Source organism: Rattus norvegicus, chromosome 8, assembly GCF_036323735.1.
Source record: "Rattus norvegicus strain BN/NHsdMcwi chromosome 8, GRCr8, whole genome shotgun sequence".
NCBI lineage: Eukaryota > Metazoa > Chordata > Mammalia > Rodentia > Muridae > Rattus > Rattus norvegicus.
The window spans coordinates 85498654-85522002 of record NC_086026.1 but is presented as its reverse complement, the minus strand read 5'-3'; the positions used below and the strand labels follow the sequence as shown (position 1 = coordinate 85522002).

Sequence of the window (23349 nt, the reverse complement as noted above, 5' to 3'; positions counted from 1 at the left end):
GTCTCTGTCTCTGTCTGTTTGTCTCTCTCTGTCTCTCTGTCTCTGTCTGTCTATCTGTCTCTCTGTCTGTCTCTCTCTCTCACACACATACACACACACACACTCACACACACTCTTTCTAGAACTGAAGGTGTAGTTCGGTTGTGTATAAACATTGACTTTTTATTAAAATTGAAAGTCAAGGGGCAAAATTTAATTTGGGGTTTTACTTTTCTGAAATTTTGTGATTTATAAAAGCTGTGGGTTCTCTTAATTTCCCTCTCTGAGAGCACTGTCGTTCAGATGCCATCAACGGGTATCGCAGTGGAGCTGATCTTCTGAGCGCCCTGGTCCCTTCTGCAGCGGCCACCTTTATCCCTAAGGCAAGGGTAGCCTTGCTTTATACCTAAATAAGAGGAAATACTGGCATTGCTCACAATTCTTCATGCTTTCTCCTCTTTTCATCTTCTCCAACTTGATATAACACAGATGTAGGCTCAGTGATGTGCCTGCTTTATCAGCCTCTGTATCTTCACTCCTCATTTCAAACTTTCCAGCTTGCCTCCCCTCAAACAGGGGGAATGGGAAAGCACAAGAGAACATGTAACTCAAGACGGAATCTGAAAGATAGATGGAGCACTAGACTGGACAGCTAAGAGGTGGCTGCCTGTGTTTGAGAAGGAGGATTTCTGCTGCTCTGAGCAGCACTACAGCGTAAGCTAATTATTCATTGTAAATGTCTTGAGAGATCACAGTTGCCAGACTGGTGAGTCGCCAGCAGGCTCTGGCTCAGATTCGATGACGATGATACAGGGAATATGAAGTGATGGTTCTTCAGCTGAAAAATAATTTTGATTTTTTTTCAGTCTGTTTTCTTTAGCTCGATGCAGAAATTTTTTAGCCTTGGCTTCTTTTTTTAAAAAAAAACTTGAATATTTATGATTTATGTCCTCTTCTTTCCAAACTGGATAAAGCTCTTTCATGAAGCAGAACATGTGCAAAGTAGAAACATTTCCAACATGCACAGAAACACCAGCACCCTAGCTACTTGTAAAGACTTAAACCCAAAAAACTAAATTTTTTGTTTCTGGTAATAGCTAGAATATTACTAAAATAGCATTAAGAACTTGAGACAACTATTTGAGACCATCGTGAATGCACACACACGTAAGTTTTGGAAGATGCAGAGTCGGTGTCAATTAGAGTGTTTCTATGTATGTGTGCGTGTGTGTGCCCCCTGTGTTTTCAGGTACGCATGAGTGCACGTACATGTGGAAGCCAGAGGTCAACTCAGGCATCCTTGCTGAGGAGACGCCAATGCTGGTTTTTGAGACAGGATCTTTCACTGGGACCTGAGTCTCACCAACCGGGTGGGTTGGGAATTCGGTGATTCTCCATTTTCCCAGCACTGAGAATGTACGTGCACACCACAGCATCCAGCTGGTTCCGGGGACTGAACTCAGCGCCACACACATCCACGAAGCACTCCACTGAGTCATCTCCATGGTCCCTACTATCCCCTCCTAATTTCTTGTTCAATATTAACAAGGAAAAAATAAGATGTTTTCCCATTCTTAATTATTCTTGCTATTTTAAATGTCTTTAAAGTTTAGACAATTTTTTTAAACAGCTATAAATCAGAGATTGTTTTGTGCACTTATTAGTGAGTTAATTATGAGAAGTACAAAAGAGCATCATCAACTGAAAGCATTTAATGACCTATGTAATTAAAAGTATTTTGTATCTGATAAATATTTTAGTCTAGGATGCATTTACATTTTTTAATAAAGAACTATGCCACACACATACACACACACAAACCGCAACAGAGTTTGGCATCATGAGTTTAATATATTTTAAATGTAAACATATATTCAAGTAGTACATTTAAAGAATAATATAATAGAATTCTATTTCTTAATCTCTAGTCTTATCCTCATTGGTACACTATTAACTTATTAACTAAAAATATATTACTTAACACATCCCCCAATATCATTAATACCACAGTTTCTATACTGTAAACTGTTTTAAAACAACATTGTAAAATATCTGAATTACAAACAAGCCACAATGTTTGGAGATTATTAACAATGGGTCCTCACTTGAAAGCTATAAACGATATACTGGAAATGGTGCTTCGTGGTGGACATTTTCAGTCGACTACTACAAGCCTTACCATGGAACTTACAAACAGTAGTAAATGATTAACTAGAGACCCACTCCTCAGAAAGTCAGTGTGGGCTGGAGAAAGACCTTAGTAGCCAGTCACCATTCCAATAGAGATAAAATAAATAAACATCAGAGAGAAAAGCATGGGCATGTGCACACACACACACACACACACACACGCACATACACACACATACACACACATTCACACACAAACACATGCACACATTCACACACACATTCACACATATACACACACATGCACACATACACACACATTCACACACACATATACATACATGCATAGACATACATATTCACACACACATTCACACATACACACACATGCACACATACACACACATTCACACACACATATACATACATGCATAGACATACATATTCACACACACATTCACACATACACACACATGCACATATGCACACGTGCACAGACACACATATTCACACACACACATTCACACATACACATACATACACACACACTTGCACACATTCACACACACATATACATACATGCACAGACATACATATTCACACACATTCACACATACACACACACATGCACACATGCACAGACACACATATTCACACACACACACACACACACACACACTCTCTCTCTCTCTCTCTCTCTCTCTTTTATACCACCCCAGAACTGTCCCTATCGTACTTATTCATGCTAGGAGGAAGGTTTCCAAAATCCCTTTGTAAAATTGGGTTTTTCACTGAGCTTCTTCTCAAAAAACATGGAGAAATGGCATTTAGCTGTTTTAAAATGATGGTTCTGTCAAAGCCATTTGGTGATTTTTTTTCTTTCAGCTTAATGTCAACGCTCTCACCCAGAATACAGTCCCTTATAGCACATCAACTGGTAACGTCCATTATAAAGGACAGCAAGAGACTGTGTTGGCGTGACGAGTCCCAGCACATTTTATGCATGAAGTGACTCTTGTCTGTAGGGAGTGAAGTGGAGCACATGCGATTATCTCTTTAACTTTGGCTTACGTTTGAAACAAGAAAGAAACCCACTGTTGTGGTAGTGGTGTAGACAATGGTCAGACGGTTCATTGAGGTAAGGTTGTATTGTACTTTGGAGTGTCGGTTTGGAACCAGGTGGACCTAGACCCAAGCCTGAAGCTTCCGACTTCTTGCAAAAACATAACAAAATCTGCCGGTCAGAAGCAAGGAGCAGCACGCTGCGAGAGTCCCACCAACGCCATCAAAGGGAAGAGTTAAAAGAATTACGCAGTCTTCCAACCTCTGTCCCCAGCCTACCGTTCACTAATTCAAATCCAGTTCAACATTTTACCTTTACCAAAGAAGCACAAATGGTAAACAATGTGGTTTTTATAATTTTGGCTGTTAGCAACTTTCTTTCTAGATATTCCATTTTAGTTTGAGTTAGTGCAACATGTCAAATGCATTCATTTCCCTTCAACATTAAACTCTCAGAGGAGCTCTACTTAATATCAGAAAATCATTTATATTAGCATTGAGAAAAATGTTGGCATAGAATTAAACTGGACTCATCACACCCCAACGAAAGCTAGAATAGGAATCTATTATATAATATGGGGATCTTTAACAGATTTTACTGGTAAGGCATCCGAAAGAGAATATATCATTTTAAATAAATAAGAAGTGTATATACATGATTATCATACATAGAGATGAAATGACCCAGATCGATTTTAGGAAATTCCCCATTTCCCTGCTTTTTATTGCGGTCATAAACATAACACAGATCTGTTTCATTGTTATCACTAGAACGTCCAGCTAGTGGCAGCCACATGAACGGACTACCATATTTCTGTACTTTTTCAAAATTACATTGGAGCTGTCATCAAAGTACAGGACCGAGATGGCATTTAGTTTGGTTGGAGCACAACAGGGCTTGGGAACATGGTCAGGAAACATCAGGTGTACCTGGCAAAAAGAGAAGGAAAGAAAAAAAGAAAGAAAATGTGTCTTTTAGAGAAATGGGGTAAGCATTTTATTTACATCTTTAAGAATATGATGTTGATATCACAACTCTTTGACGAGGGAATCATTGCCTTCCTCCTTTACACCCAATAGATGACTGGGCTGGGGACTGATAGACAGGACCTATCCTCAATCAACAGTCAATAAGAATCAAACAAACAGCTCTAAGTAAGCTGGGGGGTGGGGGGTCTTGAAATATAGTTCATCAAATAACGCGATCTCTGTAAGTAATATTCATCAGAATTTTTCTGAGGGAAAAGCATAGCATTTTGTATTGTCCTGCCTGAAATTGACCCAGTGTCTTCTTCTACATACACTACCAGAGTAACAGAAGCTATAGGCTCAAGCCGGTGAAGACACACTTGGATTACAGAAAGTTCTAAGTCTGCAAAATATTGTAACAGGATAGTTAAAGGATACATCGTAAACATTGTGCCAACTTTTACTCTTCCATGGGAAAGATAAGCTAAAAACCACAATGAAATAAAATCTATATTTGTTTTGCCTGAACTTGGGACCCTTTTCCTCCTACTGGATTGTTATAGCCAAACATGATGTGTGGGTTCGTGCCCAGTCTTGTTAGGTCAGGTTCAATGAATATCCCTGGGATCTCTCTCTCTCTCTCTCTCTCTCTCTCTCTCTCTCTCTCTCTCTCTCTCTCTCTCTCTCTCAGAGAAACAGAAGGAGTGGATCTGTGGGAGAGAGGAGGTGGGGGAAGGGAAGAGGTGGGGGAAGGGCTGTGAGGAAGGAGAACTATGGTGTTGATGTTATATATGAGAGGAAAAGAATTAAAAAAAAATCTAGTACTTGTCTTAGAGCCATGATTTCAAGACTGATGGGAGTTTAACATTGTTTTCCTTTCCCTGTACACTCCGCAGAAAACTGCCAAAAAGCAAGCTGAAACTGAAGCAAGGGATCCAGATAGTTCACAAATTGAATATCCATTCTCCTTGAGAGATTGAAAATGTAGCCGCGTGGAAAAGTGCAATGCTTAAATAAAAACTTGGGGCTCATTTCAATCACACTGGAAGTTTGCCTTAAGTTATACTAGTTGAGCTAGAAGTCAGAATATGGCTCCCACCTACTCTGGCCCTTTCCCCAAAGGAGTTTATGGGAAGTCCCCATGAGGAGCCTTAAGGGATCTACAAAAGAGCACACACAGCCTCTTAAAATTTTGGCTTCACAGTGTTCTGGCTGAAATAGTCTAAGAGGCCTACGTGTGAGCAGAAACCCAGGACAAATGAATGATCCCACATGACCTTGAAATTTCCTAAGACCTCATAAAACTAAAAGTTGGAGAGCCTTTCCGGATTTCAGATGCGGGTCATATTCCTCATCAGCCTTATCGCCCATAACCCTCACAGGCATGACGGATAAGCCCCAGGTTTTGGTGGCCTTGGCAGCCTTAATAAGCAGCACGTCCAAACAAAATGGATTGTTCTCGAATGATTCTCTGAATGTATTAGTCGCTATCATGGTCTTTAACAAAGAGCACGCCTGTATTGTCCCATATCTTTCACAGAACAAATGTAGAAACGTTCCCAATGCCAGAAACACTAAAGTGAAGCTTGTCCATGAACTCGAGTTTTATAATGATGTGTCTAATATAGCAGGGCAATAATCGAGACAGAGAACAGTTCAAACTCCACGTCAAGATTTCTTTTGCTTTTCCTTCAATACTTCTAGACTATAACCATAAAAACAAAAAGACTTATTTATATATTTACAAGAAAAAAAATCAAGTAAATCAGGAAAGAGGACGATTTGACAAAAGACTTTTTATTAGTAGTCATGCTTAGCCTGAGAGAACTTTGATACACTGAATATATGCCTAAAGAAGCAGAATTCAGTCTTCTTACTCAGGCATACAAATGAAAACAAAAACATCAAGACCTTTTTGAGAAATCGAGCAGCATTGTTTTATAGACTGTCTTATTAGAGATTCTATTGCTGCACCAGTGCAATGTGAACCCAAGGCAACTTGGACAGAAAAGTGATTATTGCATTTTACAACCTGTAGTCCACCATCCAAGGAAGTCAGGGCACGAGTCTGGAGGCAAGAGCTGAGGCAGAGGCCATAGAGAGATGTTGCCTTCTGGCTTGCCCATCATGCTTGCTCAGCCTGCTCTCTCTTAGCACCCCATCCCATCAGCCCAGAGGTGGCCCACCCACACTGAGCTGAACCCTGCCATGTCAATCATCCATCAAGACAATGCACCCCTGGCTTTGACACAAGGCAATCTGACACAATTCTAGCTGTGTCGAGGTGACATAAGACCATTCAGCACATAAAGTGAAAGCAGCTGTTCCTCTATGTCACTACGTACATAGTGGCCATACTGTCCCTTCAAAAGCTGGATCGGTAGCATGTCTCACAGTCTGCCAACAGAAGTCTGGGTACAGCTTCTTCACAGAGCCTGCCTGCTTCCATAGCTCAAGGATACTAACCCATAATGAAAGTATTTATGAGAAGGCGCATCTGACTTTCAATCTCCCCAGGGACTTACTTTATGCCTCACATGCTATCATTAAAGTAGCCTATCCCATGATAAGAACATTTTATATGTGGCTATCGAAATAATTTGCTTTCTTTTCCTCTCCCCAATTTTGTTTCTAAAATTTTTAATCAAATTCATGCTTACCCACCATAGACAAGCACTCCAGGACAGGCTAGTCTACAGTGTCTTTAAGTAAAGGGTGATCCCAGGAAATGAAAAGGATTTCCCAGGAAATACACCATTGGCTCCCCCGAGCTCAGCTAACATGTACTGTGGGCCACCTGTGTAACACTTGTGAGTGTACAGAGAGAGGGGTAAAGGTGACAAACCAAAGAACGGTAAAGGCACACTGGGAGGGCCAGACCCATCAGCTGCCGTGATGAGCTTGCAGAATGGTGAATGCTGAGTTCATGAGAAGGCAGAGTAGGAGGTTCAGTCCAATGTAAGGATCAAGCAAAGGAGGATTAAGTCTAAAAGAGAGAACTGACCTAGCAGACAAGTGTGAGAGGGGGCAGGGAAATGGCTTAGTTGGTAAAACGCTTGCTCTGAAAGCATGGAGACCTGAGTTTGATTCCTCAGCACTCAAAACAAGCACGCAAGTGAAGAAACTGGGCATGGGACTGGAGAGGAGGCTCAGTGGGTAAGAGAGCATATTCATTTTGCAGGGGTTCAGATCCCAGAACCCAGGATGGGAGGCTCCCAACCACTTGTAAGCCCAGCTCCAGGGTACTGCAGAACATCTTCCCTGAGTAAAAATGAATCTTCAAAAGGAGAGTAATCCCAGGTAAGCATCAATGTATTTAAGTACTTGATATGCTTGTTTATATATTATATTTTTATATTATATCTATACGAATCCTTACTTAGAAACTAGCTACTCTGTCCATCAGCTTTTGAGCTTAAACGGATGAAGGGAAAAAGTAAAATTTCAAGGTCAATTGCAAATTCTAAGAGTTTGGAGCAGAACTTCCTAAATAAGCCCCTCTCAAACGATAGCGTCATTCCGCCATCAGCAAAACAACCGTACTTCTATCACAGCTTCATGATTCTAAAGTCGTGTTCTCTTCTTTTTCTCCAAGATACATAATCATGGTTTTCATGTTGACCCAGACACTAAATAGCAATCCTATAACATCATCTAGTGCACCTCCTAAGAGATGCTGATTTCCAGAGACCATCCCAATGACACATCAGGATGGTTGGAAAGGCTGGATATGTCACCGAGTCAACGTGTCCCTATCTTATGCACAAGTATATGCCGAGGATACTAGAAATTCAATCGTTTCTAAATATTTGGAAGTGTGGAAGAAGAAAACAGGAAGGTAATTTTCCTTTGAAAACTAACAGAAGAGGAAGTAAGGATAAGAAAAAAGCAATAGGAATTATTCTATTGTTTATATAGTATTTTCAGTGACTATAGTCCAAAAGTATATCAAGAACTTGCCTAAAATAATTATATCAAGATCTCTCAGATGAAGATCACAGAGCTGTTATTCAATGTTTCAGTAAAGAGTACTTTCAGTAAAGAGTGAATTTCTAGTTTAAAAACTCATCTGGCTAATCACCATGTAGTAATAAAATCTATGCAGGGCAGCAACACTATTTAATTACTTCAGTTTTCCCAGCTGAATTTGTACCAATTCCGAGACCAGGATTATTGATTTAGGTCAATCTTAATTTCTTACTCTACCCACAATTGTTACCCCAGCTACAAGTTACAAAGGAATTTAAGAACTTGAGGTTGATAATTAGATTTTCTCTAAAGCAACTCTATACTTTGTTTGCATTATAAGCCATTTTTTTGTCCCACAAGCATATAACATACCAGAGTCTGGACTATGGCATGGTTAGTGGCATTCATGTGGGCGTTAAGTGGAAAAGAACATTCTCCATCGCAATAAAATGCGGCATATCCTTCTGGTGCTATGATCCAGTCCTGAAATGTACAAAAGCAAGAAAAAATCGTATCATTCAGATGGCATAAAGACAGATCATTCTTAAGTAGCACTCAAAGATACTCAACCTGAATATGTTTCCTTTCTTAGTCCAACAATTACTCTAAAAGTTCTGCTTCTCCTACATCTTTTATTTTTTAGTTGACATTTTCAACTGAAGTATAAATGTTTTCACAAAAAAATGTCCTTTCTAATCTTCCAAGAGCTTACTATATAAAACTTAGTATGCATTAATCACTCTGCATTTGAGAATAAAACTCTAATCACAAAATAGCATTCTGAATATTGCTTAAACTGGGAATGATCAACGCTGGGGCATTCAATTGAACCAGAAAATGTGGGGAGTGGATGAAGTCTTGAGGGAACCTGTGTTACTGACATGAGCACAGCCATGTCAAGGACCCCAGTGATTCATGGAAATAGCACGAACTTCCCTGGGATAGACTAGAGGAGTGGCAAGATGTCCCTTTCGTCAACCTTAGAGGAATGGTAAAGCCTCCCCAAGTTGAAGTATGAATGTTGACAACATGTGCAGAAAGTATCAGCCACAGCTTCTTCCTCCAGGATGAATACAGGCTGAGACTGCACCCTTCCTGTCAGGATTAGTTAGCACACCTCCATCTAGTTCACCTGGATATAACAAGTTCTGAGTTGGATGGCTGTTGCTGGTACATCTCCATCAAAGCACATGACCCACCCGATCCCAGCTTTTCTGTTTATACACCTGTCACTTCATTCAAAAGCCCTGCAGGCTGAGGCAAGTGATATCCAGTGTGGGTCCTCAATTGCAGGGAACACACATTGGTCAGGCCAGGGGAAACTGCAGAGGCCAGTGCAAGTGCATAAAGAAAACATCTCTGTAAGTCAGGATGGGGAGAACCTGGAGATAAGACAGTTTGTGCTTTAAGGTGGATTTTGAGGAACTGTGGGAAAAGGTAAAAACATTATGACTGCATCCATGTTTAGACTATATTGAGAAGACATGCCCAGACACTCCTACTGAGGAAAGGGACAATGACAATTCATTCTTCAAACCCAAGACAGAATTGAAGGATGTGGGTTGCAGCAAGGGTTAAGGAGAGTAAACTTACTCCTTGACAGCAAGATCTTTAGGGCAAGAGATCCAGATGGAGATGCTAATGGTTTTAACTGCTCTCCTGTTTGGGGGCAACCTGATCCACAGAATCAAAACCAAATGTCAATGTCAGAGGAAGGAGCATGAGGTCTGGGATTGGGAAATATCCCAAGGGTATTTTATTTTATTTTATTTTATTTTATTTTATTTCTGATATGTCTAGTGATTGTGCCCATGCACATAACTCTAGTTCCAAGAGAATCCATCTGGATCTATGTATCCACCCAGTGGCTTGGTCACCTGTTTGTATTGATGACTCTGTACATTTGTTGGGGACACTCCTCTAACAACAGGAAGTCCCCATGAGCTCCATTCAACTATTTGGAGTGGGCTATAACTTTGCCCAAATGTTTTTCATTTATCATCCCCTTGGAGCATTCCTTTAAAAGAGACCTGGAAAGCCACCCTGCTATGGAATGGTAGCCATGTTAAATATGAAAAAAAAAAAACAGAAACCCTAGAACTTGAGACCTCCACAGTATATAATGGCTCTCATCACACACCCTCACTGAAAAACCCTAGAAAACTTAGTTTTTAACAGGCACCAGGCTATGCTTCCTGAAGACATTCCTTATTGACACCACTCACACACACAAATATTATTGACAATAATGTCATTCAATAGTCCACTAATGGCTCCAGAGAAGTAATGGTACATTATGATGGCATTCACCCAATCTCATCTAGACAAAGGATCTGTATGAAACAATGGAAATCGGTAGCTGTCACCAACCTTTTTAATATTACCAGTCAATTGCTGATCTCAGTGCACTCAGTGTAGATAAAGGAGGGTTGCAGCCCTGAGACCAGACAAGATTTGATATGTTATACAGATTATCAATACATATGTGTGACAGCAGCTCTTATACTGAAAGCAAATATAATTGGTAATCAATTGAAACCCACTGCCAGGGTGTTTGAAAGGCAATACTTCAGATTACATTGCCAACTACATTGGCACACCCTTAGAAATCCAAAAGTCTTAGGGGCAAATTATCCCCACTGCTAATATTACAAGAACTATCCTTGATGGTGAGCTTCAAGGCTGTTGTTGAGCATAGTGGCTGTTTGTTCTTTCTTTCTGTCACCCTTAGAGTCTGGTATTGAGCATTCAACAGAACACCTTGGGATTAAAAGTAAAGACACCCTGAACTTCTAAGTAATAAGAAATGAAGAGACATGAGAGACAAATGAAGTCCGGAGTGAATGTTTATTACTAACAAGCACATGGCCTTCTGTTGGTATAAGTACAGATGTTTGCAGTTTATGCAGGAGGCATCGGGTGCAGCTTCCTCCTCAAAGATAACTGCAGCCTGAGTCAGCTTCCCTACAGAGACCACACACACACACGCACACACACATGCACACACACACACACACACACACACACACACACACACACACACACACACGCGCATGAATTAGCTACCCCCTCCTTCATTCATGCTTCGTAAGTGGGCTGAGTTTCTGGACCGCCGCTGGTGTGTCTCCATCAGAGCACACAGCTCACACGTTTTCACAGCTCACACGTTGATCCTGACTTCTCAATGAGCACATCTGTCATTTCTTCATTGTCCTGTTGTCCTAATTGGGTCAAATCCAAAACCCATGCAGGCTTCAGTGGGAAAAGACATGGAGAATAGAACTGAGCTCATTCTCAGCTCTGCTCCACAACTCGTTCCTACTGTTAAGGATCTTGCAAGCTGATGAAGCTTTGCCATCTGTTTTATCTCCTGGTTTTCTTTTCATCCTTATATTAATCTACAATCTTTTTAGACAAAATTAATTAGAGCAAGTTCCTGAACAGTGTACATGAAAAGTGTTAGGAAGTCAAAAAGTGTCCCATGGGGCTGGAGAGATGACTCAGTGGTTAAGAACACTGACTGCCGCTTGCCTAGGAAGCGCAAGGCCCTGGGTTCGGTCCCCAGCTCCGGAAAAAAAAGGAACAAAAAAAAAAAAAAAAAGAAAAAAAAAACCACAGACTGCTCTTCCAAAGGTCCTGAGTTCAATTCCTGGCAACCACATGGTGGCTCACAACCATCTGTAATGGGATCCGATGCCCTCTTCTGATGTGTGTGAAGAGAGTGAGAGTGCACTCACGTTAAATAAATAAATAAATCTTTTTCAACAGGTGTCTTATGATTTCTCCATTCCCAGAGGAGGGGAAATGAAATTTTAATCATAAAAATTGACTTTTTATGTAGCAGAGGACATCATCACTCCATTAAAGGAGCAACCTACAGAATGGAGAAAAGTCTTTATCAGCTATGTATCTAACAAAGGATTAATATCTAGACTGTATAAAGAATCAAAACAATTAAACACTAAGAACATAAGAATCTCAAATTAAAAACTGGGAAAAAAAACTTTGGTTCTCAAAACACAAATACTTAAACTATTTTTAATATTCAACATTCTTAGCCACCAGAAAAATGAAAATGAAAATTTTTTGAAATTTCACCTTATAGTAGCTATAATTCTTAAAGTAAAAAGCAAACATAAACGACAAATGCTGACATATATGGGGAGAAAGAGGAACATTTATTCACTGCTGGTGAGAAAGACACTGATACAATCACTGTGACTATCATCACTGAGATTCCTCAAAGAACTTAAAGCATATCTACCACATAACTCAGCATAGCACTCTTTTTTTTTCTTTTTTCTTTTTTCTTTTTTTTTTTTTTTTTTTTTGGAGCTGGGGACCGAACCCAGGGCCTTGCAGTTGCTAGGCAAGCGCTCTACCACTGAGCTAAATCCCCAACCCCAGCATAGTACTCTTGGGCATAAAACCAAAGAACTCTATATCCAACTATAGAGATGTCTACTCATCAATATTCACTATTTATAATAGCTATAAAATCAAAACAGCCTAGATGCCCACCAACTGACAAATGGAAAATAAAATTGTAGTATATTTATATTATTGAATATCATTCTGCTTTTAAGACAAATGAAATTAAGAGGTAAATGGATGAGTCTGGAAGCAATCGCTATGAATGAAGTAATTCAGGCCAGAAAGACAAGTATCACATGTTTTCCCTTATTTATGAATGCTACCTTTGAATCTTCAGATACGTGTGTTTTATTTGAAATATCCACAGAAGCCAGGAAATTACTAGGAGATATGGGGAGGAACTTTTAAGAAAAATGAGATGCAGTGCATTGGTATAAAGTGCTAAATGGGATTAATGGAACAGAAAATGTTGAATTTGAGTGGAAGTGAGGATGGCAGGGTAGTAGATGGTATATATATAATATTAAAGACCTTTTCTTAAATGCCATATAGAAATATATCACTGTAGAATCTCCCAATGTATATGTATATATACTTATATATACAGAAGGTTTTAAAATGGAGTTACCTTAAACAATGTCCCTACTAAACAAGGCAAGCTAACAAATAAAGAAGCCCAGGGCCAGGGGTGGGCGGCTTCTTTAAGAGCTGTCACCAGTGAGATCCTAAGGAGCTCTGAACATTACAAGATATTCTCTATCAGTACTCTTGGTTACCTTCCAGAACTTGACAATATGACTCTGTTGCTGCAAATACCACACACATAAGTCATAAAACATTGAGACACCTAGTGCGATTGACCTAAATGCTTCATTTTTACTGGCTAGCTTAGTGCTAGAAGGTTCTATCCATATTACTGAAGGATAAAAGAAATCATTCATCCTACTCAACTGTGAACTGTATCAGATACAATGATGACTGGCCTGCCAAGACATGCCCACTGGTGCAATAGTGGTCCTAACGCTACAGGAATGACCAACCACTTTCCAGCTGCCACATTCTGCAAGATGAAATTTACCTGTCTCTAGGGGAAGATCTACTGATAACGTGCTGCTATGTGGATACAATGCTAACCAATTCCTACTGACTCGCTATGCCCACTGGCTACTGTACCTCTCATTCCTCATTACAAAAGTTTGTATCACAGTAGATAGTGATTAACACAGACGTCCCATACTAGGCACGAGACTGTGGAATGGCCAGCCCTAAACGGAACATATGTACTGTGGCCACCTCCTTCCAAAGCTCACGCTGTGGAAGTAAGAGTAGAAAGATATTAAAAGCCAGAGGCTGTGGACGACTACAAGGAAACTAACTGTCTTCTGGACATAGTAGGGTAAAGACACAATTTGTAGTAGTTGTGACAGCATGAACAAGACCCAAAGCAAGAGGAACTCTCATCATGGAGAAGGGAATTGTGAACATAATCCCACCCTGAAACAAGCTGCTATTAAAATATTTGAGCAGCATAAATTGATCTTAGTTTCTTTTTTTTAAGAAACCGAAAGTTGGAAGAGTAAGGAAGTGGGTTGGACCTGGGAAGAGTTGAGGAAAGAGAGTGAATATGATCAAAATATGCTAATGAAAATTTCAAGGAACTAATAAAATATTTAAAAACAAAAACAATAAAAACAAATAGTTTCATCTCATTATTATTTTGTGTCATTATTTTAATTCTGTGAATATAATCCTACGAAGGTGACTCATCTACTGAGAATTTGTTGTGACAGACAATAGACCAAAAGACATCTGAAAACTTCATATTTTTTTCAAAGCCAGTAAAAAATTTTTTTCTAAATTTCCTCTTTACCTCATATTAAAAAAAATAGGAGTTTCAAGTAAAAGAAAAGCATTCTTGCAAACCTGGCTTATGATTTAAACTTTATAGTTGGAATTTCCTAAACAGAACTGTGATGGTATTAGAGCTAATGTAGATATTTATAATAATCCAAACGCATTTTATCTTCATAAAATTAAAAGCTCTAGAGATGCTGTGAGGAAGGCTCAGTGTGTAAGCGCACTGACTGGGAACGCACAGGGGCCTGAGTTTGGACACCCAACACCCAGGGAGCCGAGGGACAAGTCTGCCATGTGTTGGGGGCTTGATTTGTGCTTACATGGAAGTTCACACGTCTGCTGCAGGTCCCTGCCAACAGTTGTTTTTTTTAACAGGTCAATAAAGAGCCAGCAGCTATGGGCAGAGGGACTGAAGTGGGACCTTTGGGATTCCTGGGAAAGAGATGTAGAGGAAGAAGGAGCAGGATCGCCATGAAGGGGAAGCAGAGATGGGAGCCTTCGGACAAGTAAGAATCCAGGAAAGTGGCCCCAAGAATCACTCCCCCTATTGGGTCTGGGGTAGCAGAGATGAAATATAGATTTGGCAAGTATCAACTCAGGAATATCGGAGGGGAGTGTGACAGCCACACGGAGGTTCAGCAGTGGCCCAGTCATGGAGCCAGTAAGGCATATTAAAAATAACACCGCGCATGTGTGTCTTTTCATTAGCAAATCCAGAGAACTCCAGCGGTGGCAAGAAGCGTGACCGTCCACCAGGAGCTCAGAGCTGTTTAACAATTTACTGCTACAGTCATGCTTGCTTGTAATCCCGGCGTTTTCTGCATTGAAGTAGGAGAGCCATGACAATCACTGGCCTTTCTTGGCAAATATCATAGCCCAAAGCCAACAAGCTCCAGACTCGGTTGAAAGATTAACTATTTCAAAGAGTAAGGTGGAAATCGATGGGGCCGGACACACGACGGTCTCTTCTAGTCTATACATATGCTCACAGACAACCGCGCTCAAGGATACAAAAATAAACACGTTAGTAAATGTTTATTACATATGCAGAGCATGGTGGCACATGCCTAGAGTCCTAGTCCATGGGACACTGAAGCAGAAGAAGGAATCGAAGACATCTTGAGCTGCACAGTGAGATTCTGACTCGTGCAAAACAAAAGACCTGGGATAATTAAAGGACAGTGTTGTTTTTAATCCGTTCTTAAATGTTACGTTTAAGAATTGATATTTCCCTAGATGGTTGTTAAGCCAACTCATTATATTCCAATAAGGGGAAAATAATAAGGAAATGAAAATGATGTGTGTGAACCACATGCTGAATGGTCTTCAAGACGGTTATTATACTGGACTTACCACGGATTTAAGATAAAACAGGAGAGAAGTGCCCGAGTAGAGCGATCTTACCTGCCATCCCAGATCGCGGAAACTCACATAGAGCTCGTGCTTCTTGCAAGCTTGTTTCTGTTCACTGGTATTATAATCTGCAGATCAAAGAAAAGCAAACACCCAGGTTTTAAACAAACGACTGCCCATTAGGTAGGGAGGAATACAATTTCTGTTATGAGATGATACATAGATAAAGTTTCTGGAGGAGATTGTATCTGAAGGTGTAAAACATGAATTCGACACTTGACTGAGGATTTTGGCTGTCGATCAATTTTCATATGAAGCACATAGATAATATCATTGGCTTTGTAAAGTTCCGAAGAGATTTCTATTGCCACCTGTGTGTCAGGCGTAGGCTGGTGCTGCCATTCACCAAGTCCTAGTAGCTGTGTGATCATCTGTTAATTCACTCCTACTATGGTGGCACTTTCTATAACTATGTGAGGCATATTTTCACAATATCTTCTGCATGATACTTTTGGAGCAGATGCCAAATGTCTTTGGAGAGTTTACTTAAATAAGTGTCATCATTATAAGCGACTCCATTTTGAGTTTCTGATCATCACTCAAATGCATATTCACTTTAGGCATCTTTTTTCATGGCTAATGGACATACTCAGCCCCCCCCCCCCAAATTAATCAGATGAATAGCTCAGGCAACCCACTCCATTTTCTATTCAACTTCACCTCCAATCTGTCAGGAGATCTCCCATGCAACTTTCAAATAGATTTCAAACCCACTTTCTCACAGTCTCCTACATTGCTCCTGGACCAAGTCACCGTCACTGGCCAGGACTACTTCCATATCGTGAGTGGTAGTCTTTGTCCCCTTGTACTCCTACAATAAAGTGGTAAGTGGGCTTTTATCAAATTAGCCATGCATTTGTCTGAAAGAAGCTCTGCTATGGTTCTAGAGTCACCAGACATGAGACATCGGCAGAATGGCTACAGGCTTGCTGTGAGCTGGTCCCATTGCCTTGCTCATCATTTCCGGTAATTCTTCTCCCCCTGTACCTTGCCCTACTTATAACACCTCCTCCTGTTGTACACACAGTTGAATTTGGACCTCTTTCAGGGCCCTGACACTGCTCTGCTCTTTTCCTGGCATTTTTCTTTGCACAGACATCAACACCGCTAAGTGCTGTATTGTCCAGTAATTTTCACGCACCATCTCTCTAAATGGGTTGTTCACTAACTAGCACTTTTAGTATTGTAACTCTGATTCCAATAGTCCCCATTACTCTGATCACATAAACAAGCAATTTAAGTTTCACTTACACTCTGTGACTTCCTCTGTCATGGGTTATTCATAACATGTATTACTTCTCATCTCTGTTCTCCCCCTAGCATAAATCTTCACCAAGTCAGAAAACCTGTTAAATCCGGTTCATTGATGTATACCAAGTACTAGAAATAGCAATCGATAAATAATATACACTTCATAAATATTTGGAGAATTAATGTACTTATTCCCTACAGTTTTCCGTGAGTAATTTAAGCCATACATTATTTATATTATATAATTTGCAATGTATTTTAAAAACATTAAAATTTGTATAATTGCTTTAACAAATTAAATATAAACATAAAATTCTATTTTGCATCTGAAATGAAGTAAAACGCATTTATAATGCAAAACTTTACAGAACATTTTTTATATTGTCTCTGAAATTCTCTCCCACTTTTTACAAACACATTCTAAAAGATTTGTATTATTCCCAATGTGAAAGAGGGAAACGAAAGAGAAATATATATACCTTCCTTCAAAGGAATTTTGTGTCGCTATTTCACCTTCTAACTTAATGACTGAGTTGCTGATGAAATAGTCTTGAACCAGAAAACAAAGGGTGACTCTATTATCTATGTTCTTTCCAATGACTATTTGTTTGATATCTGATTAGAAAATGAGGTAGTAGAATTGCCCCTATGTCATAATTGAAGAAATATATGTTAATAGTCAGAAATAAAGAAAATTTTGTTTCCGTTTCTGTCCTCTCATTTTCAGGGAAACTTCTACCTTAATCTGAATAATAATCCAAACAGTTTTATTCAGGCAGTGAATGAGTATGTTTTTAACCATAAATATAAAATGAATACATTACATACACACATTTATAAATTAGATAGATAGATAGGCAGATAGATAGGTAGATGATACAAACAGGAAGAATATAGGTAGATAATAAATATAAACTATACGTATGGTTATTAGAATTCTATGTTTATAAAAAAGAAACTGAATAAAAGTTTAAAGACCAAATATCTTGTTTCATTAATATAGTTTCATAAAGACTAAGTGATATGTGTGTGTATACATAAAGGTAATGAGCAATTAAATTTATAATGGATTCTTGTTCCGAGAGTCTGATGTCATAGAGTTATACCTGTATGCTTATTCTGTCAGAAATAAAAATTAATGGGCACTGAGTGAAGTAAATATTTTACCCAAATCAGCAAAATCTACAGCTAGGTTCCCTCTCAATAGTTGGCAGAGTAAGCTGCAGGAAGAAGGTCTAGGAAATGATCTTCATAGCTTTAAAAATACCAACTGGCAGTCCTTAGGAGATTAAATAAAATGGACATAATCCTGCTGTTGATGTACAGGTCTACAGATGAAGTCATATGCCCAACTCCAGTATGACCACAGATTGCCAGGAATCTTGACATTCTCCTGAGACCCCTTACCCCACATTATAAATCACCAGACCCAGACCCTCCAGGCCACATTGCATGAAGGTCTGTGCAACACATCTGTGCTCCCCTTCACAACCTCTCCCAGTTCTGATCACCATGAGCTATCTGTGCCGGATCCCTCTTCAGGCTCAGCCAGGCCCACACATCCTGTGCACAGGGCAAGCCTGGTGAGTATGCCTGACCCTATCCTGCCTGTACATTATTCAATTCCAAGGCCTACACCTGAACTCACAGCCTGATATCTCTCCAAAGCTCCAGCTACAGACCAGGTGGCACATCGTAAGCCCCAGCTCAACCTACTGTGTCCACGTCAGATATAACCAGCAAAGGATCACAAGCCTATACAAATAACTTTACCAAAAAAGAAAAAAAAAACGAGGAATTTAAGGAAGACACAAACAGTTCAGTAAAATTATAAAGAATAAACTAAAAGTGAGAAAGCACATGAAGAATATGCAAGAAAGCACAAACATCAGTCTGAATGAAATGACTGGATTCAATGAAGAGAGAGAAACCATTGGCAAGAACGCGAGCTGAAATGGAAGTTGAGAAACTAAGTCACTCAACTAGAAAAGTCAGGGGATTCCATCAGTAGAGTAGAGCAGGTAGGAGATAGAATGTTAGGACTGGAAGATGGGTAGAGGAGCTAGAAAAAAAACTAGAAGAGAACGACAATTTTTTAACCACAGAAAAGGTCAATGGCAAAAACCAGATCTTCAATAAAATCATAGAAGATTTCCATAAACTAAGGGAAATCATATTCATAGAAATGTAAAAAGCACACAGAACCCCAACAGACATGCCAGAGAGGACCCTGTGGTAAATCATAGTTATGTCACTAAATACACAGGAAAAGATTCTTGAAAGGTGCAAAAAGAAAGAACACAAATCACATAGAGAGGGAAATCCCACTAGAAAAAAAATACAGCAAACTCCTCAGTGGAAACTTTGAAGCCCAGAAGAACCTGAAGCAATGAATTCCAAGATCTAAATAGCACAACTGTCAGTCAAGATTACTGCACCCAAAAAAAAAAAAAAATCATGTGCCCGAGCTGAAGGAAAAAGAAAATTTTTCCATGACCCAAATAGGCTAAGATATTCATAACCATCAGACAACTCTAAGTAAAATATGGAAAGAAGTACTTTGGACGGAAGAAAGGAGTAAGCAAAACCAAGAGACTTAAGAAACTCCCATAATTACTCAGACACAAAGTGTGACTAAAACCAGCAAAAAAAAAAAAAAAAGATAACTACAATCAACACTTATCTTTCAATAATAACTTTAAATATTAGTGGCCTTAACTCTCTAGTCAAAAGATAATGGCTTATTTGAATGGATTTTTAAAACTTTACCTTTCTGTTGTCCCCAAGAAACTCAGGTTTAAAGATAGATATGTCCCCCAAAACGAAAGGATAGAAAGAAAAATCCCAGTACCAAGGGAGCAGGAATCAAACAAGCACTGCTCTCCCAATGGCTGACAAAATAGACTACAAACGAAGACGTGTCAGAGTAGATAGACAGGACACTCCGTTGCAATCCCAAATACATGTGCACCAAGCTCTGGTGAAAACAACTTCATTTACAGAGTTTACTACTGGAATTAAAGAAACAGATTAGCATCAAACTATTAATAGTATGTGACTTTAATATCCCACTTTCTCCAATAGATAGGTCATCTGGATGAAAAAATAACAGAAACATCATAACTAAATGACATGCATTGGATGGAGCTAACAGGTATCTACAGAATATTGCATCCTAAACCCAGTGGAAGGTTCTGTCTAAAAAGTACATGCTGAGACAGAAAACTGTTCAAAAATTCAGAAACTGTGAAATAACCCTCCGTATCCTATCTGACCATAATGCAATAAAACTTGACAAGTCTCTAGTTAGTGCACAAACCCATGGAAATTAAACTCACTTTTTGAATAACGAATGGGTCAAAAGCAATCAAATAAATAAAGCAGCTTGAGGTTTTATACCATCCCAGGCAGAATAAGGCAATGAATAGAACTAGAAAATAATCTCTACTGAATGAGATAAGCCAGACTCAGAAAGACAAATGCTACATGTCCCTCCTGAGGTTCCTGGCTCCATAGTGTCACATCTGTTTCATAACCTGAAAAAACCATAGAAGCTCGGAGATCAAAAAGGTACACACAGGAAGGAAGAAGGACCACTAGAGACTAGAGTAGCAGGACACGTAAGGTGCAAAGGACCCGAGGAAGGACTTATTTGGGGAGTGGTGAGTTGGTCAATACAGAAGGAGTGGGAAGAAGGAGGTAAAAGGAAAAAAAAAACAAAAACCACTAAAGATGTTTGGTAGAGCCACAGGGAAACATGCTATTTTTTTTTCCTAAATTGCATACACTTGTATATTTACATATAGATGTGCATTTTAAATGAATTTAAGCCTCTTGGGCCAACAATGCTCCTGAATAGCCCTAGTCTGTCTAATAAAAACCCCAATGCTACTCATGAGAAACCCTCTTTTGAGTTGTTGGTCAATCCAATTATACCCTCGGTTGCCTCCCAGAGGTTGAAGGTAGGTCCTTGACACTGATAACACTACACATGCAGGACACAGGACTTGGAAGACGCAAGCTGGATCTGACCAGAGAGCCACCTCTCTGGAGACTAACTTCCACAGTCTAGTAAACTGCCAAGGGAGCAAGCGCTAATAGTCACACCTAGCTGTCAAGCCTATAACATCACAACAAACCTCAAGGGAAGTTAGTCCCCAAAGTGCGATAGTGGCACTGATATACAGCACTGATGTCCGTGGTCCAGGCTGCCTCCGAGGGCCTTGCCTAGTTCCCTGGTCCTATCGCATCTGGGGGCTATATCTGTCACCGTGCTGAAGAGTCAGAGTCTAAACAGGCACCCGTCTTAGAGAACCCTTAGGAAGTAGGATAGGGATGCTGAGGTCAGCTCCCCACAGTTGGTAGCTTCTGGTGGGGGTGTAGGAGGAAAAGGACTGTTTTACTTAAGGGAGGCCACTAAGAGTTTGACCATGCTCCAGTGAGCTTATGGATAGCACATATTGGATTTGTTTTGTTGTTGTTTTGTTTGTTTTGTATTATTATTATTGTTTTTAATTTTTAATTTTTGGGGGGAGGTCACAAGGGAGGAGGACAAACATGGAAAAACTGGGAAATGAGAGTGATCGGGGTGCATGATGTGATATTCCCAAATTATTTATATATATATGTATATGTATAATTGTATATGAATATATATAATTGTAAATCAAGATAGACTGGCCTGAGTATACAAATTAAATGGTAATTGACTAAATTAAGTTTAAAAATTCTATATATGAATCAACAATGTTTCATTTAACTGTTATGAAAGATAACTCTTCTAAATGATATATAGCAGGTAGATGCTACAAATAGTTAATAGTAGACAGAAGATATCAACATGTAGACATATTTTATATAGAGAGAGATTCAAAACAGAACAATATTTAAGCTTGAAAACAGGTTAAATGAGCTAAGATGTTAAAATTTTTCTTTCAAAGCAAAAGATAATTTTCTAACTTTCTTTTTTTTAGTTTTCAAAGGGAGGAAGTAAGCAGAGAATTGGGACAAAAATTAATTTATTCACAGAAAATGATGGATGCAGCCTAATGAAGCTCAAAATAGACTGTTCAATAAAGTGAATCTTATATATTCTTCAGGGTACTTTTCGATAAACCTGAAAAGAGAGACAGGCTACACCATGTGAACTACCAAGTTGAATATGTACAACCCAACCCAGAGGGATTGCTGCCATTGGTTTATACAGGGATATATGAGCTTTGGGGACGTAATAAATTTGTGACACAGAACAGTAACCAATAAATTAACAGCTACCTGAAATGTTTCCTTAATTCTGTTTAGCCAAGCATTGCCGTAACCATACAAATGGCATCTTCACCTTTGCGTAGCTATATTCAACTTGTGGTTCACAACCCCTTTAGGAGTTCAGTGACCCTTTCACAACTGCTCATCAGATATACTGCATATAAGATATCTAAATTATGATTCCAGGCTATGACAAAATTAGCTATGAAATAGCATTGTGGTTGAGAGTCATCATAACATAAGGAACTGATTTAAAGGCTGAGGCACTGGAAAGGTTGAGAACCACGTCCTTAGAGACATAAATTTTATCTACAACCTTTAGATCCCGACTATCTGCTAAACTCTAGATGAAAACCTCCCAAATGTCTCCCGCTCACTATTCGTACATCTGGTCTCAGCTTTGATTTCATGCAAACTCTGAGTAAATAGAATCAACACAGGCCTAGTGGTCATACCCAAAACATACACAACTAGTAAGTGATGTAGTCACCAATAATGGATAGATGATAGAAAACAAAATGTGCCAATAAAAAAAAAAAGAGCTAGCACGGAGATTAGAATGGATCGATTTGCACTCTTCTACATGCTGACCTCCAGCTGAACCAGCACCATTTGTTGAAAATGCTGTCTTTTTTCCACTGGATGTTTTTCTCTCCTTTGTCAAAGATTAAGTGACCATAGGTGTGTGAGTTCATTTCTGGATCTTCAGTTCTACTCCATTGATCTACCTGCCTGCCTCTGTACCAATACCATGGGGTTTTTATCAAGATTGCTCTGTAATACACCTTGAGATCAGGGGTGGTGATTTCCCCAGAAGTTCATTTATTGAGAATAGTTTGTGCTATCCTGGGTTTTTTTTTTTGTTATTCCAAATGAATTTGCAAATTGTTCTTTCTAACTCTATGAAAAATTGAATTGGAATTTTGATGGGGATTGCATTGAATCTGTAGATTGCTTTTGGTAAAATGGCCACTTTTACTATATTAATCCTGCTAATCCATGAGCATGGGAGATCTTTCCACCTGCTGAGATCTTCAATTTCTTTCTTCAGAGACTTAACGTTCTAATATTACAGATCTT

At 39.3% G+C, this 23349-nt stretch overlaps 1 protein-coding gene across 1 annotated transcript in view; it reads right to left on the bottom strand.

Annotated features, from left to right (window-relative positions):
* Positions 1–1628: 1628 nt before the first annotated feature.
* Positions 1629–23349, bottom strand: part of Bmp5 (bone morphogenetic protein 5) — a 122746-nt gene continuing 101025 nt past the window's right edge. Inside the window, exons 5-7 of the mRNA NM_001108168.1 lie at positions 15745–15821; positions 8482–8592; positions 1629–4101 (exon numbers count right to left, since the gene is read on the bottom strand). Coding sequence (NP_001101638.1) covers positions 3952–4101; positions 8482–8592; positions 15745–15821 — 338 coding nt within the window. The 3' untranslated portion in view covers positions 1629–3951. The remainder of the gene's footprint in view (positions 4102–8481; positions 8593–15744; positions 15822–23349) is intronic.